The sequence below is a fragment of the Synchytrium microbalum genome, assembly GCF_006535985.1.
Source record: "Synchytrium microbalum strain JEL517 chromosome Unknown SmJEL517_scf0001, whole genome shotgun sequence".
NCBI lineage: Eukaryota > Fungi > Chytridiomycota > Chytridiomycetes > Synchytriales > Synchytriaceae > Synchytrium > Synchytrium microbalum.
This window is the reverse complement of record NW_022158350.1, coordinates 1,574,505-1,588,362: the sequence shown is the minus strand read 5'-3', so window position 1 is coordinate 1,588,362 and position 13,858 is coordinate 1,574,505. Positions and strand designations below refer to the sequence as shown.

Here is a 13,858-nt window from a genome sequence, read left to right as displayed (position 1 = left end):
AGTAGGCCATGAAGCTGTATCTACCAGACATCATAGCGAGTGGCGAAGCCAACAAGACAATACCTTTCGAGTAGCTTGCACCTTCTCATAGTCAACCGCAACCACACTTCACCGTAAGAAATCCTTCCTAAATCCAATAGCCTGCAAGTACCTAGCCCTAGCTTGATGATACCACCATTCCTAGTAAGCATCTTGAAAATCTCCAAAAAGAGTAGAAATCTTGAAGCATCTGGTGGTACGAGGAAGTGTGATTGCCAAACCAACTTCTACTTTCATCACATTTGGCGACACAATGAAGAAACAGCTAATTCAAAGTACTTTTTATTAAGACCCAACGTACGTAGATTTTGTAGAAGACCAAGCTCGTAACGTCCTTGATAACAACTGAGAAGAGTCTCAGTGAATGGAGCGGCTCCCTGCTGTTGGTTTCCAAGGCCGCCAATACGTGACCTGCATGGAATTCACCGCCCGTACAACAATGAAAGCTTTCAAGTCGTTGTAGGGCGAGAAATGCTGCAACAGCCACATCCTCCCATATATAATCAACCGATGTTACACGTAAATGTTTGATAGATGGTGACTTTGCAGCGGATTCTGCGAATTCTGGCGATTCTAAGGCTTCGGGACGACAGTCGATTGTATTTACTGCTTTCGGAAGGAAGCGAATCAAAGGCTGAAATTCCAGACTTCCAAACAGCTTTACACAAGTTGCCTGTTTACAAGCTCTCAGCAACTGCTCAGCCTTGGTCATGAGACGTGCCATGACTGCATCCTCGATATCTTCTGGAGAGCGTTCAGCTTGTTGGTCAGAAGCACTTTCTTGTGCACTGAAAAGATCATGCCCTGACAAACTCAATGAATCCAGCAGGTTAGCGAACACGTCTTGGCTGAATCCTGATTTTGACATTGTTTCGTTCTCCTCAATCGTCAGAATGCATTCACATTCCTTCTTTTTTGGAAGGTTTTGAGGACCAAACCCAAGCGGGTGTTGTCGCGCTGTATTTCATGGATTAGCGAGAATGAAACGGATGAATTTGAGAAGACCACTTACACTGCCCATTTCATAGTACAGGTTTATTGACTGCAATGGGATTCATACCTTTGCAAGTTCTGGCCATACTTGCCAATGAGCTCCTTGAAGCTATTGTCAAACTGACATCCCATATCTCGTAAGGAAGATGAGGCCCTACTTAGTGAGAAAAGATACCATTCAATGCTTTGAAATGGTGTTATTTTTTTATTGTCACAAACGATAGCTTCGACGCAGGCTTGATTCTGGGTTACTTTGGTTTTGGCTAAAGCTGATGTTGATGATTTCAAGCTAGAGCGAAGAAGAGTTTCAAAACTGAGCATTGTAGGAAATAAAAAAATTGTAAAATTACCAAGATATTTCTATTGACAGCTGTTTAAAAGCTTGACTCCACATCATAGACTGTTGCGCTTCAATTTTTCTTGACAGCTTGACATGTAATGCAGCGAATAGAGCGAGTTGTGGCTTCAGATATAGGAGAGACGCTACGTGGTGCGGAAAATTGTTGTCTTGTTGTCTTAGAGCCCTGAAAGGGCTGGGATTGTAATGTGAAGAAATGGTGAGAACAAATGGACGCAACCCGCGCGATGTTTGACCCAAGCATTTGAGACTAATTAGTACATAGCACAATCGCAAAACGACACCATGACCTGCGAAAGCACATTCTTTTATCTTATTTACCTTTTTACATCGTGATTTTACAACTTGCAAACATTGATGTATCTATCTATTGACCTCACCAAGTTTCTCTTTGACATAATCAACCAACGCATCCTTCTTCAACCCTGCAGCTTTGGTCCATCCTTCTCTAGACGACAAGCCTTTCAACTCTTCGACTGTTTTGCTCTTCAACTATGAGAACTTTGTTAGGACAAGCCATATCCAGACCTTTGTAACCTTTGTCACAAATCCTGCTTACGTTTCCATCGAGAAAAGCCTTGTGTGCAGCAGCCAAAGTCAGTGGTGGTTTGGCGATCTTGGCCTTCTTCATCACAGGCACATCCATTTCTCCATGACATATATCAGCAAGAACTCGTTTCAAATTCTTGAGAGATGTTCCAGCACGTTCGTAGATGTCGTCGGTTGGAGGCAATGTATTGTCTTTGACAGGTTCTGTTGGTTCTTGGAGCAACGTGCTCTCTACAAGCGCATAATGCCTTTGCAAATCAGGATTGTTGAACTCGTCGAACGGGTATTCACCAGCATGGTAGAGTGACGTGATTACTGCAGATGTGGCATCAAGCAATTCTGGTGGCACTAGATGGAGCAGGAAAAAAGTGTTCTCAATCTCAAGTTCAAGCCTCAGGAATGTTTGGTGCCAAAAAGACGATATTTACATAGTTTGACAGGTTTTTCAAATGGTGGTGATCGCTTATCATCAGCATATGGTAGAGGGGTTACATAGAAACCCCGACCAGGAGGGCTTTCTCCATGAGCATCGACTTTTCCAAGGGTGGTCTTCTGTGTCAGTTCAGCGGAAGATGTGATGAGAAAAATAAATCAAAACTGCAATTACAAAGCTGAATTATTGGAAAGATACAAAAGACTTCTGCAACCTCAGTAAAAGCTGATATGCACTTACCTCTGGATACAATGCGACAAGACGTGGAGCTGCATTAGCCTTTTGTATCATTCGACAAACAGCAAACACGTTGTTTCGAATCATTGATTCTCGTAAATTGGCAAATACAGATGAACTACCCAAAAGATTCTATAGAATGTGATTTCTGGCTTGAGAAACATATCTACGAGTAAACCCTTTCCATAACGACACATACCGACTCGTCAGGGTAAATATAAGAAGAGTGATCGAGTTGGTTTTGGGGCTTGAGTAACGACATAGGCTTGAATCCGAACAAGACGAGACCCTTGGGATATTGTTCACCAAAGTTCTTGGTGTCCTTCACTTCCTTCTTATCAAACACAATCTATTCCAAGAAAATCTTTGTTAAAGAAGTGTCGTGTCCTATCAAAATCCGAAACCAAACGCCAAACCAATGCGACTAACCTTGTCTTCGCCCACAACATAAGCACTTTTCATTTGATAAGGAGCAATAGTTTGTCCAGCGGCCTAAAAGGACCAGTCCAATTAGACACCGTTGCTTCGTATCCGCTACATAAGGTCATTGAAGAGCAGAGTTTCAATATAGCTTACGTTGGTGTATTCAGTCTTCGCCTTAAACACCTGCCCTGATTGCCTCGAAACCTGTTTTGGAGTTGGCACTTTGGCTTCGATGAGATGATTGTATCTAGAATGCCAAACAGTCAAGAATGAGTCAAATGAGCCCGCCTGGTCAATGAAAGCAATGGAGCATTACCCCACGATGCCAATTGTGAAGTCATCAAAGATAACGAAAGGCAGTCGGAACGCAACCCGTAATGCCATTTCGCGTTGTTTGATTTCTTGCAAGAGCTCTTCATAAGTTCGAGTCTGAGGTACATAGGCGACACCGTGTTCATCGTAACTGACCCAATTCTGATTAAGATGGGCGAGTTTCGTGAACGACAACATGATTCTTGTTTGCAACCTCCAAACGACATACCGTCCAGAATCGACCAAGGTCGAATTCTCGACCATCAGCAGTTTGATATGGGAAGAGGGTGCGTTCAATATCGGCTTCCTCTGCATCCTGAGCTTTTGTGGCGACTGCGTAGGTGGTCTTGACGCGATCTGGATCATTGCGCAATGGGTTATCATTGTTTGTCAAGACCCATATTTTGCGATCTGAGAGTTTCTTCTTCATGTCGCTAAACGAACAATCGTATGATTAAAGTGCTGGTCTGTCAGAAAAGAATCACGAAACTCACGGTTCATTAAAGTAGCGAATCGCCATATCAAAGACCTTGTCCAAGTCAACTTGATCAACAGAGCCTCCCAAAGAGTCGATAGCAGAATGTTTTTCATTTCCGGAAACAGAAGGTCCTGTTCCAAAACATCAAAGTCAATTATCAAGTCGCCACATCATGCTTTGACGAAATAGTCTTACTCTTGACCAAGTCATGAAGTCGTTTTATGATATCACCATCAGGTATTTGCAAGTCTGAAAGCACATGAACGCCTGGCATGTCTCGAGAGTTCTTGACGTCGTTCTAAAGGACCGATCGAAACCGTATCAAAAACAGGCAACAGCCTCAACACCAAAGCTTCACGAGATATTGTCGAAACAGAACTCACGACTCCATAAATCATCAGTCCATAGTATCGTTGACCACTGTGGAGAAAGTTCTTGGCAGTCACGAAAGCAGCCTTGAGACTGACTTGGAATGGTGTTTCTCCTGTTGGACTGTTGGCCTTTTGCATTGTTGGACTGCCATCAATGATAAGGATTAGGCCTTGTTTGCCTTGCGTGCCCTATTGTAATGATGATATAGTTACATTGTTAGTTCCAATAGTCACAATTGCAGAAAAACAGTCACTGCTCTTCAGAGTTGGAAGCTTTTGAATTGGAAGGAATTTACGTATTCTTGCTCGTCTTCGTCTCGATCCTCTTCTTCGATATTGGGGTCTGGATATGACTCAGACATCTTGAGATAGCGTGTAATGGTGTTCTCCTTTACGCTTGCTGTATTTTTGTGAAGCTTTTGACAAGCAGGGACGCCGAATCTACGACATGACCAATTAAGCACCTTTCTCGTGATTTATGCAGGTTTACGTATATAAGTCTCCTGATATTTAATATTTAATATCTGATCTGATATAGCTCCTATGTTGTGACAAGATCTGCTCTAGCAGTCAACCCAACTTTGCTTACATTGATGTGGAATGGACATTATGTTCGTGATAGTAATTATCAATAAAAGGCCTCTATATGAATTCACACTTTCTATGCCCAACAATCCTGCACATATCGTCCCTCCTTTTGCAAGTTCGCTACAAATGCTTCAGCTTTAGCTTCACCCATGCTGCCTTGCTTGATGCAAATCTGTACAAGAACGTCTGTGACGTCTTTGGGTATCCTTGTGGATGATCTAAACAACAAGGTTATGAGCAAGGAAAAAACCCCCACGGAATTAAGCCATACCCTGACAAGAAGATGTAAGCATTCTTTTCACTCAGAGCTGACCATATAAGAGATGCTTGTTCACCCATGCGATGTTGCACGTATATCTTGTGGTCCTAAAATTAAAAAAGGGGTGAGTGTGTTGATACTAGCTTGAAGCGAAAGTAGTCTGTACCTGATCTTGGGATGGAGCTGTGAAGAGAACCAGTTGAGAGTTTTTCGAATACATTTCGAATTCACTCTTGTAGTAAAAGTCCTTGGTTTGTTTCCGGAATCCGAAAAACAGGACATTGTCTGGGAAAGGTGCTCTTAGGTTTGTACGTTTCTTTGTCCTCTTTCCAACCATTCATTTACCTATAGCTCCCTGGTATATTCGTTCTTCAATTAGAGATCTCATTGGAGCAATTCCCGTTCCTACATAAATGATGTGAGTGAAGAGCCGAGAGCGTCAAAGAGTCTCGAACAATGATTTGTTACCTGGTGCCACACATATCACCGGGGTGTCGATAGAAGCCGGTAGTTTCAATGGTCCCTTTGTGACATTGTACTCAAATTGATCTAAAAAGCATCAGTTGTTGTTACACCAACAAAAAAAGCAACAATCTCCTCCACCCATGTACCTCCAGAACTTAGTGTACTCAACCACCTCGTACAAACACCATGCCGTATCTTCTTCATTCTGGTGTAATACGCTACAATAGCGACACACAGATGGATTTCACCGGGGTGGACCTTCAAAGAGTATCTGCAGTGAGACAAAACGAAGACAAAATTGAAAGATCTCTGAGCTTACAGAGAGAGACGACGCAATGGAAAAAGATCGAGGTCTCATCATTGGCATCAAATCCAATAGATAATCAACAGGAAAGACAACAGAAGCAAAATCTTGAAGCACTTCAAATGTCGTCCGTCTCATTCTATGACAATAGGCATATAAATCGCTCTAGCAGAACCCCCAGAATGACTCAGTATGCTTTCGGAAGGGTTCCAAGACGCGAGAACTGATACCTGGCCAGCTGCTGATGCGAATTCTCGTAGTTTGCCAGCTTGAAGTAGGTTTGTAGCAAAGTACGAGGCCAGTTCAAAAAAGTACCGTCTAGGGCGACCAAAGATGTCCAAATGTTTAATCAAGAGTGTGCGTATAGTAGTTGGCTGCTGGATGTCTTTTGGGACTTGGATGTCTGGGGGGACGAGATTTTTGAGCTTGTGATCGTCTTCACGATAACCAAAGATTTTCTCACCTGCTCGAGAAGGTATCAGTTGAATTGGTCTATCAGCAACATCTTCCCAGCCAAAATGGGTGATAACTTCGTTAACTTCAGTCCTTAAATTTTGAGGTCGAATCACCATCACATCTCCAGCATGGTATCTATAAACGACAGTGGTAAATTTCTGGAACAAAGGACAGAACTCGCAATCTAAAGGAATGCCAACCTTTGGTCTTGATCAATTCCAAATATTAAATGTCTAGTATCTTGGTCATGGTCTTGTGCAGTGATTCGAGAATTAACCTTGACTGTGGCTTTTAATGATGGATTTCTAGGAGTATCTGGTGATGCTATAGATGGAACATGCCCATTCACATCAAGAAACTGTATGTGATAACTTGGCGTAGGCGTTTTGTTATCGTTCATGGTGAGATCTGCACCAGCAGGTAACGGAAACATTTGCAAGACTTTCTGCCATAGTGATTCTAGCCACGGATCTAGTGCAGCGTCGATACTGCCACAGACAGCGGAAAAAACTCAGATTGACTTCTGGGGAATTGACATAGCGATTGTTTACCCCAAATCGTCTTGATCATTGCCGTCTCCACGATATAAAATTGAGCGAGCTCCTAACTGTGCTAATCGCTTGTAGAGCTTCTTTGCAGGGAAATTATATCTGACAAGAGTGAGTGCGTCAGTCATGTCATAATCGTCGCTCCAGTCAGAGCTCACCGACATCTTACTTTTGGTATGACGTGTCACCTAGTCCAAAAACAGTATATGACAGATCGCTCAATAAATCTGAAGGCAGATTCCGTCGTAGAAGAAACTTCCAAAAGCTCTGTTTGGTCGAAACAATTTCTAGTCAGTTCAGCTATGAGATATTCAAATCGCAGATATCTTGCTTTGCTTGCCTTCATATTATCTGGCTCTTCTCCTTGACCGGTGGTTGAGCATACAAATATGACGAGTCTCTGCTTGACTAAGTCTGACTGTAAACATGAGAGATGTTGAAGAAGTCAGGTCGAAAATCACTCAAGATGCATCGAAGAACGGCCAAATATCTTCAGTAACAGTAACACGGAATAGATGGGTCATTGAACCTACTCGATCAAAGTCATCCATAGCAGCTGATCTTGCACTAAAGTGAAGTCTTCGAGCTTCCCTCACAACTCGGTCACTCACTTGCTCAGCATTGCCCGTTTGAGAACCATACAATACAAGTAAGTGGCGCTCCATTGCTACAAACGAACAACTGATTTCTATGTTTGAGCTGATTTCTATGTTTTTAGCTTTTTGCTGGAAGCCGGTTGGGGAATGAGACGCTCGCTTCTATCAACTGTCGCGCACTTGAGCCCTGTGGAGTTGAGCTTTAGACTTTCAACAAAAAAGTCAAATCTGGAATCAAGATCAACACCATACATTGAACCGTTTGTCATCTTACATGGGCTGCTTGGAAGCAGTAGAAATTGGGGTTCGCTAAGCTCAAAGTTAGCAGAGACTTATCAAACTCCTGTCTACGCGGTTGTAAGTTCTCAAAGCTCCAAATCTGCAAAACTTCAAGTACGAAAATTTGGAAACTTACTACCCTCGTTCTCGTGTTAGGACTTGAGGAATCATGTACGTGTAGCTTCTAACTGGCAGATCTTTACATCACTCCACGCTTGTGGGATGTCGAACTGTCAGAAGCTTCATTTCAGCTCACCCAACACTTACAAACACTATAGGGGGAATCACCTCATTCTCCGATACATGATCTGAATGCAATGTCGGCTGACATCAGGCACTTTACTGAATCTCACTCGTTACCGAGAGTTTCAGTCATTGGTCACAGTATGGGTGCCAAGACAGCAATGTTATTTGCCCTTCAACATCCCAAACTTGTAGCTCGACTAGTAATAGTAGATGCTTCACCGTTACGTCAAGAACCCAAGAGTGAAATTGACTGGATTGAACGCTACATGGTGGGGTTGGAGAAAGTTATGGAGGCTAAGGTTACTTCGAATCAAGCTGCTGAGGCTATAATGCTGCCATTTGCTCCTGTAAGATGTCTCGACAAGCTAGATAACCCTGAACGAGCCTCACTGTGATTACTCTTCGTAGAATGTAGCGATTAGGAAATTCCTATTGACCAACTTGAAACGAGAATCGGATCCATTTCCCTCATTACACCTGAGGCCGAACTTGCCCGTCCTGAAACAGTATCTAACAAAGGCAATCTCGGAGTTCCCAGTAGCAATAGGTGATGCAGAATATACAGGACCTACTTTGCTAATAGTCGGTACAAAGTCAAAGTTTGTTAATCCAGCAACATATCCCACGATTCGGAAGTATTTCCCAAACTTGACTGTGAGAGAGATTGATGCTGGACATTGGGGTATGTGGTTTCTATTTCTTTGAATGCTACAGATCAAATACTTGCTCCATAGCTGACAACCGATAACATCTCATTAGTGCAAGCAGAAAAGCCAAATGAATTCCTACAGGCCGTTGACGATTGGATTTCTCCGAAATAGATGCTATATGATTGGTCGTTTATATCATAGAGAGCACTTCTCGTTGTACATATATAGATCTAGACTACAAGAAACAACTATGTAGCAGCTGGGAAGACAATTACGTCTGCCAAATTCATGACATGGTGAAGCACCTGAAAATGCTCACTCAGTTGCAAAAACGATAATCGTGGTGTATCATCATCGCAAATCCCACATGCGAATCGATTCGAAGTTCCATGCAGGTGCTTCCAATGAGCATCTACACCAACACGAGCTGACAATCCTTTTACCACCTTGTCAGGTATCCAGGCAAAACAATGCCTTAAGCCTGCTATTCTCGTTTCCTTTACGACCTCAAGATGATTGATGGCTCGAGATATACGGGTTTTATGTGTTGTCATGTCTTTAAGGAAGGGCCCATGTGTTGATTCCAGGGTGAGAGCCTCGTCATACCCTAGTCCCATAGCCTGCAATGCTCGTCGGACAAGCCCTTCTGGATGATATTGCCGTGGCGAGGGCAGTGACAATCGAATGTCATTCTAGAGCGAAAATATGTTGAAGACCTCTAAACTTTCAAATGAATCAGAATGCTTCTCATCTCGCATACTTGCTTACCCCTATAGACGTCCAATCATCACCATGTCGAGTAAACATATGCTGACGGAGATCTGCATATGATTTTAGCTTGATCGACTTGCTTTGACAGCATCCTATTTCGATCAACAAATCGCTCAGTTCTGATGTAGTTTGAATATGGAGGTGGCTCATGACTTTGAGTCGGATCTCTACAGATTTGATAAGGCTCTCGTTCCAAAGTGGTGTAAGAATCGCACCGATCTGTGTAAAGTGATTCCGACTATAATCTTCCACGGTATCAATGAGTTCCTGTGCCATCTTCGAGCTCATAATTTCCTACCAATTAAAATTGAGGTTGAAAGGTGTGAGCACAGGCAAATTGAGCGGATACGTTCAATTCCGAAAAGTACCTCGCCTGTTGGCCAATCCGAGTCGATGGCTTGAGGATGGATCATACTGATATCCAATTGACCAACCAGCCATTGAGGCATAACATGTCGTAAAATCTGTTTGAATTGTGACTTCTTAACAGCATTATAATTTGCTTCTGCATTCACAACTTCAGCGATCAGCTTTTTACGTATAGTGTACCAAATCGATGAGGTCAATACTGTCCATGATACCGATGCGTCCTGTAACTTTACATATGATGGAAAATGATGAAGATATTTGATACACCCAGTCAAAACTTTATCTTTTCCTATTCGTTCCAAGACTTGTTGCTTCCGTTGCTCGATCTGCTGAGCTTCAACTCTTCTCTGGGCCCGAAGATTTTCCAAATTCATACGTAGAATGACCTCCGTTTTTTCCATCAGCGTCGTTTGCTTTGTTTTTGCTTCCGTCAACCAAGAATCGTCCTGACTCGAGAGACGGGCTTGACGATTTGAGCGGACGTCTGATACCATAAACCGAGCATTCCATGTTGGAATTCCTTCAAAGGATCGTAAGCGTACGGTTGTAGCCAACATGTTGAGACAGACAGGAATCCTCACCAAGAAAATCGTCCAGCACATATCCATGTGCCATCAATTCAGCCTCACTTTTCGTCGAAGACAGAATGCATTCATCACATAATCGAAGGCAAAACATATGATATATCTGACTGGGTCTCCTTTTACACTTGAAGCACTTTGTTGACAGCCATAGAGAAACGTATACCCTTTCTTCAAGAAACGGAGGCGGTGTGGTCAACTGCGGACAAGTTCGTGTTCGATTTATCGTCCATAAGTCGGGATTCTAATACGAAAATGGCCAGAACTTGTTGACAAACTTCAAGCATCTTGATTTTTTGATGTCATTGGATTTACTTGCCTGCGCGACGATATCACGGAATTGACGGCTTAACCGAGTCGCTCTCGATAGTGCAAAGACATCTACATGCTTCAGAATGATGATCCACAATTCGGGCGGTAGAGTTTGGTTCTTTCAGCGATAAAGCAAAACTTGTGAGCTCAAGCAGTACAGACAGTCTCTCGAATCCAAGGAAGAGCGACTCACTTCAGTGTCGATCCTGTCAGCAGGCTGCTCTGAATCTATCCTTTTCTTTTTCAACTTTGCCATTCTTTCAGCGTCATTATCAAGAAGAAGTTGTAAAATAGAAATGTGTGCTGAGATGACTGACGAAGATATTTAAGCTACTCGACGTATGCCATCCAAGGGTGATTGGACGCTACTGGCGAGTTTTCGTCGCTGCTATTCTATTGTAATTTTCTACCAAAACTGTATTTTAGATCATAGTAAACAGCATTATCAACACGATCGAGTTCGCGATGAGGATGGTGAGATAGGGTGTCGACACCATAAAAGCCACTGGGATATACAGATGTGTCTTTGCTTCACAGACTTCAAATTCAACATTTATTACGGTATGTCACAAGAAGGAATCCGCGCTGTAGACCCTACTAGAGGCTATTGGCTCATCTCCAGATCTGACACCATTGTTGAATATGCTCACTCTCAAATTCATACTCATATCTGCAAGTTGGGCAAGCGTGATTTTCCTTAATCCAGTGATCGCGACAAAACTGATGAGGACACCGGGCAGGACAAGACGTGGTCAACCTTATTATCGCCTACACTTCAAAACTCAGTACACATACGGGATTTTTTGTGTCGATAGAACAGCTTTGTGAGCAGAAAAACAACGAGGACAGCACTCCTGATGTTTTCGCTGCACCTCGCCATTGGCTTCAAAGATATAATGATACTAAAGCTTGGTTGTAGGCATGGTCATCTTTGTTTAGTCTGTTGTAATTACCGAAACCGTCTCAGAGGGCAAATCAGTTTATTGTCAATTACGCAAAGTGTACAGGTACAAGAACAAAGTTGCGACGAGACTCGAAAATTATCACTATTGAAGTTTTGTGCACATATCAACGCATTTATCAGTGCTCCAATGGTACATGCTTGGACTGAATGCCCTGAAACACCGAAATCACTTTCCGAAGGTACTTTTCGTTGGTGCAAAAATCTACTTGTAACGGAATAGACTCCAAGAGAGAGTTAAATACAGCGTTAATATTTACTTTTATGAGAGTGACGCCGCTCACTTACTAGTAGCATAGCCTCGATTTCTCCACTGACAAACCCCTGAAGCAGAAAGAAAGAATGTTGAAGAGCAGCGGTTATATGCATAGTAAAGCACCTTTGCACTTCAAAGCATCAAAGTTTCTAAGCAAAAGAAGAAAGAAATGGGTACTATTTAAGAGAGCTTTGAGGTATGAACTCGTTGCATTCATCAAATTCAGTTAACTTCAAGTGCATCAAGACTTGAAACATGCAAATCAAGTCCTCTCTTCTCACCATCTTTACTGTACTAGCTGCACCAGCAGTCATCTCTGTACCTTTAACTACGATTACAGTGCCAGTCCCATATCCACAGGCAATTCCCGTGCAACCAGTTGTAAGTTGGATCGAATGTCGCGGAAGATGAAACACTCAAAAAAATACTTAATCCATCATCCAATCTTTATAATTAGGCGTATCCCAGTGCCGATGAGAAGATATTCATCACCGGCGCTTTCCTCAGTGATAAAATTGTCACCGATGCCCTAGCTTTCGTCAACTCGGTCGTTGACCCCAACATTCTTGCCATATTGCCTTCAACGTACATTCAGTATTCGAATGTGGTCTATCATGACAATGCTGTGAACAATTGCTATTGGCCATTAAATGGGTGTGTTCGTGCCACGGACGTGATCGATTGCCAGAAGGACTACCAGTGGGGTTTGACTGTAAGTGATCGCTGGCCAATTCTGTCAGATACGTTATTAACAGCCTTGTTACTCAACTAGTATGATGACGCACCTACTTCGAATGTCGTCAATGGTGTGAACTACAATGACAGCATATCGATTTTGGACTCTCTGAATGAGCTCAAAGTTAAAGCTACCTTCTTCGTTACTGGATCTCAGTACGTATGATGTGCTATCTCTGAAGCGGCAGAACTTCGTCTGACCTTTATTTTAGAGCCACCTACTATGCAGCAACTCTTCAAACACTTGCCAACAATGATATGCACATTGCTCACCATTCCTGGTCTCATCAGTAAGGACTCGACTTTCTGGCGCTGGTAGTGGTATAATCTAACCCCGTTTCCCATTTAGTCCAATGACGTCTCTCACCAACACTCAAATCGTTGCTGAAATCATGTATACTCAAGCTATGATCTACAAAGTAACTGGTCTTACTACCCGCTACTTTCGGTAATAATTCGACGATGCTGGGTATTCATTTGCTAAATCTCACCATTTTCCTCCCATCCAGTCCACCATATGGTGACATTGATGACAGAGTCCGCGGGATTATCGCAGCTCTAGGCTTCAAAATCATCATCTGGGATTCCGCATACGATTCAACTGACGCAGATGTAGCTGCTACGCCAGAGAATTATGAGAAAGTCATGGCTCGTATCAGAAGCTGGTTTAATGTTGCCAAAGGATTCATTTCTTTGCAACACACCATCTCAACTTTTACGTCGGGTACCTCTGTCGCTGCACTACAAGAGATCATAAAGATGGGCGGTATTAAGAATCAGCTCATGACTGTTCCTCAGGTACGCTAGTCTGTTACTACTATCAGAATGTGACAAGAATCTTATATACTTTCTTACGTAAATAGTGCATCGGTGATTCTCAATGGTATATGAACAAGAACGTCAACACCGTCTTTAATTCTTGCACCCTTCCTGGAGGTTGTAATGGTGCAACAGTATCGCCAACAGCATCCACAGCTCAAGCATCAGTCGTACCATCTGTAAAACCATCATCTACCCCTTCTCTGTCTTTAAAGTCTACTCTATCATCTACAAGTCCCACTGCGACGCCGTCGGCAAGTCCTCTCATCAGTGACATTACTTCTGATGCTATTCGCTGGCCTAGCTCAACTTCCTCGTATTTGGGTCTCTTCACAATTGCTGTGTTAATGATCACAGTTTAATCGATTTAATCAGTTACTGTATGTTTTAATATGTAAATAGTGTCTAAAAAGTCCAGTTAGTTTCGGATAATAATACAACTCATATTCTATGATCTACAATAGGACATG

The 13,858-nt window shown here is 42.7% G+C and overlaps 4 protein-coding genes across 4 annotated transcripts; 2 read left to right on the top strand and 2 right to left on the bottom strand.

Moving 5' to 3' along the window:
• Nucleotides 1–108: 108 nt before the first annotated feature.
• Nucleotides 109–4,555, bottom strand: SmJEL517_g00399 (uncharacterized protein; the record flags this gene model as incomplete). Its single annotated transcript, XM_031166328.1, has 15 exons — nucleotides 109–180; nucleotides 341–843; nucleotides 1,771–1,882; nucleotides 1,950–2,287; nucleotides 2,368–2,491; nucleotides 2,613–2,741; nucleotides 2,809–2,958; nucleotides 3,039–3,101; nucleotides 3,186–3,279; nucleotides 3,349–3,506; nucleotides 3,574–3,778; nucleotides 3,839–3,953; nucleotides 4,018–4,120; nucleotides 4,206–4,382; nucleotides 4,490–4,555. The coding sequence occupies 15 exons, from the start codon at nucleotides 4,553–4,555 to the stop codon at nucleotides 109–111; spliced, it is 2,409 nt and encodes an 802-aa protein (XP_031027729.1).
• Nucleotides 4,556–4,854: 299 nt separating this feature from the next.
• On the bottom strand, nucleotides 4,855–6,977 carry SmJEL517_g00398 (uncharacterized protein; the record flags this gene model as incomplete). Its single annotated transcript, XM_031166327.1, has 11 exons — nucleotides 4,855–4,999; nucleotides 5,053–5,147; nucleotides 5,207–5,325; nucleotides 5,386–5,445; nucleotides 5,509–5,589; nucleotides 5,652–5,763; nucleotides 5,825–5,974; nucleotides 6,040–6,212; nucleotides 6,273–6,400; nucleotides 6,466–6,753; nucleotides 6,817–6,977. The coding sequence occupies 11 exons, from the start codon at nucleotides 6,975–6,977 to the stop codon at nucleotides 4,855–4,857; spliced, it is 1,512 nt and encodes a 503-aa protein (XP_031027730.1).
• A 262-nt stretch (nucleotides 6,978–7,239) lies between these two features.
• On the top strand, nucleotides 7,240–8,755 carry SmJEL517_g00397 (uncharacterized protein; the record flags this gene model as incomplete). Its single annotated transcript, XM_031166326.1, has 7 exons — nucleotides 7,240–7,385; nucleotides 7,433–7,462; nucleotides 7,532–7,766; nucleotides 7,845–7,859; nucleotides 7,967–8,281; nucleotides 8,343–8,616; nucleotides 8,694–8,755. The coding sequence occupies 7 exons, from the start codon at nucleotides 7,240–7,242 to the stop codon at nucleotides 8,753–8,755; spliced, it is 1,077 nt and encodes a 358-aa protein (XP_031027731.1).
• A 3,334-nt stretch (nucleotides 8,756–12,089) lies between these two features.
• SmJEL517_g00396 (uncharacterized protein) lies at nucleotides 12,090–13,750 on the top strand (the record flags this gene model as incomplete). The annotated part of the gene is made up of 7 exons (XM_031166325.1): nucleotides 12,090–12,215; nucleotides 12,292–12,546; nucleotides 12,607–12,725; nucleotides 12,782–12,859; nucleotides 12,919–13,017; nucleotides 13,079–13,367; nucleotides 13,433–13,750. The coding sequence occupies 7 exons, from the start codon at nucleotides 12,090–12,092 to the stop codon at nucleotides 13,748–13,750; spliced, it is 1,284 nt and encodes a 427-aa protein (XP_031027732.1).
• Nucleotides 13,751–13,858: the final 108 nt, after the last annotated feature.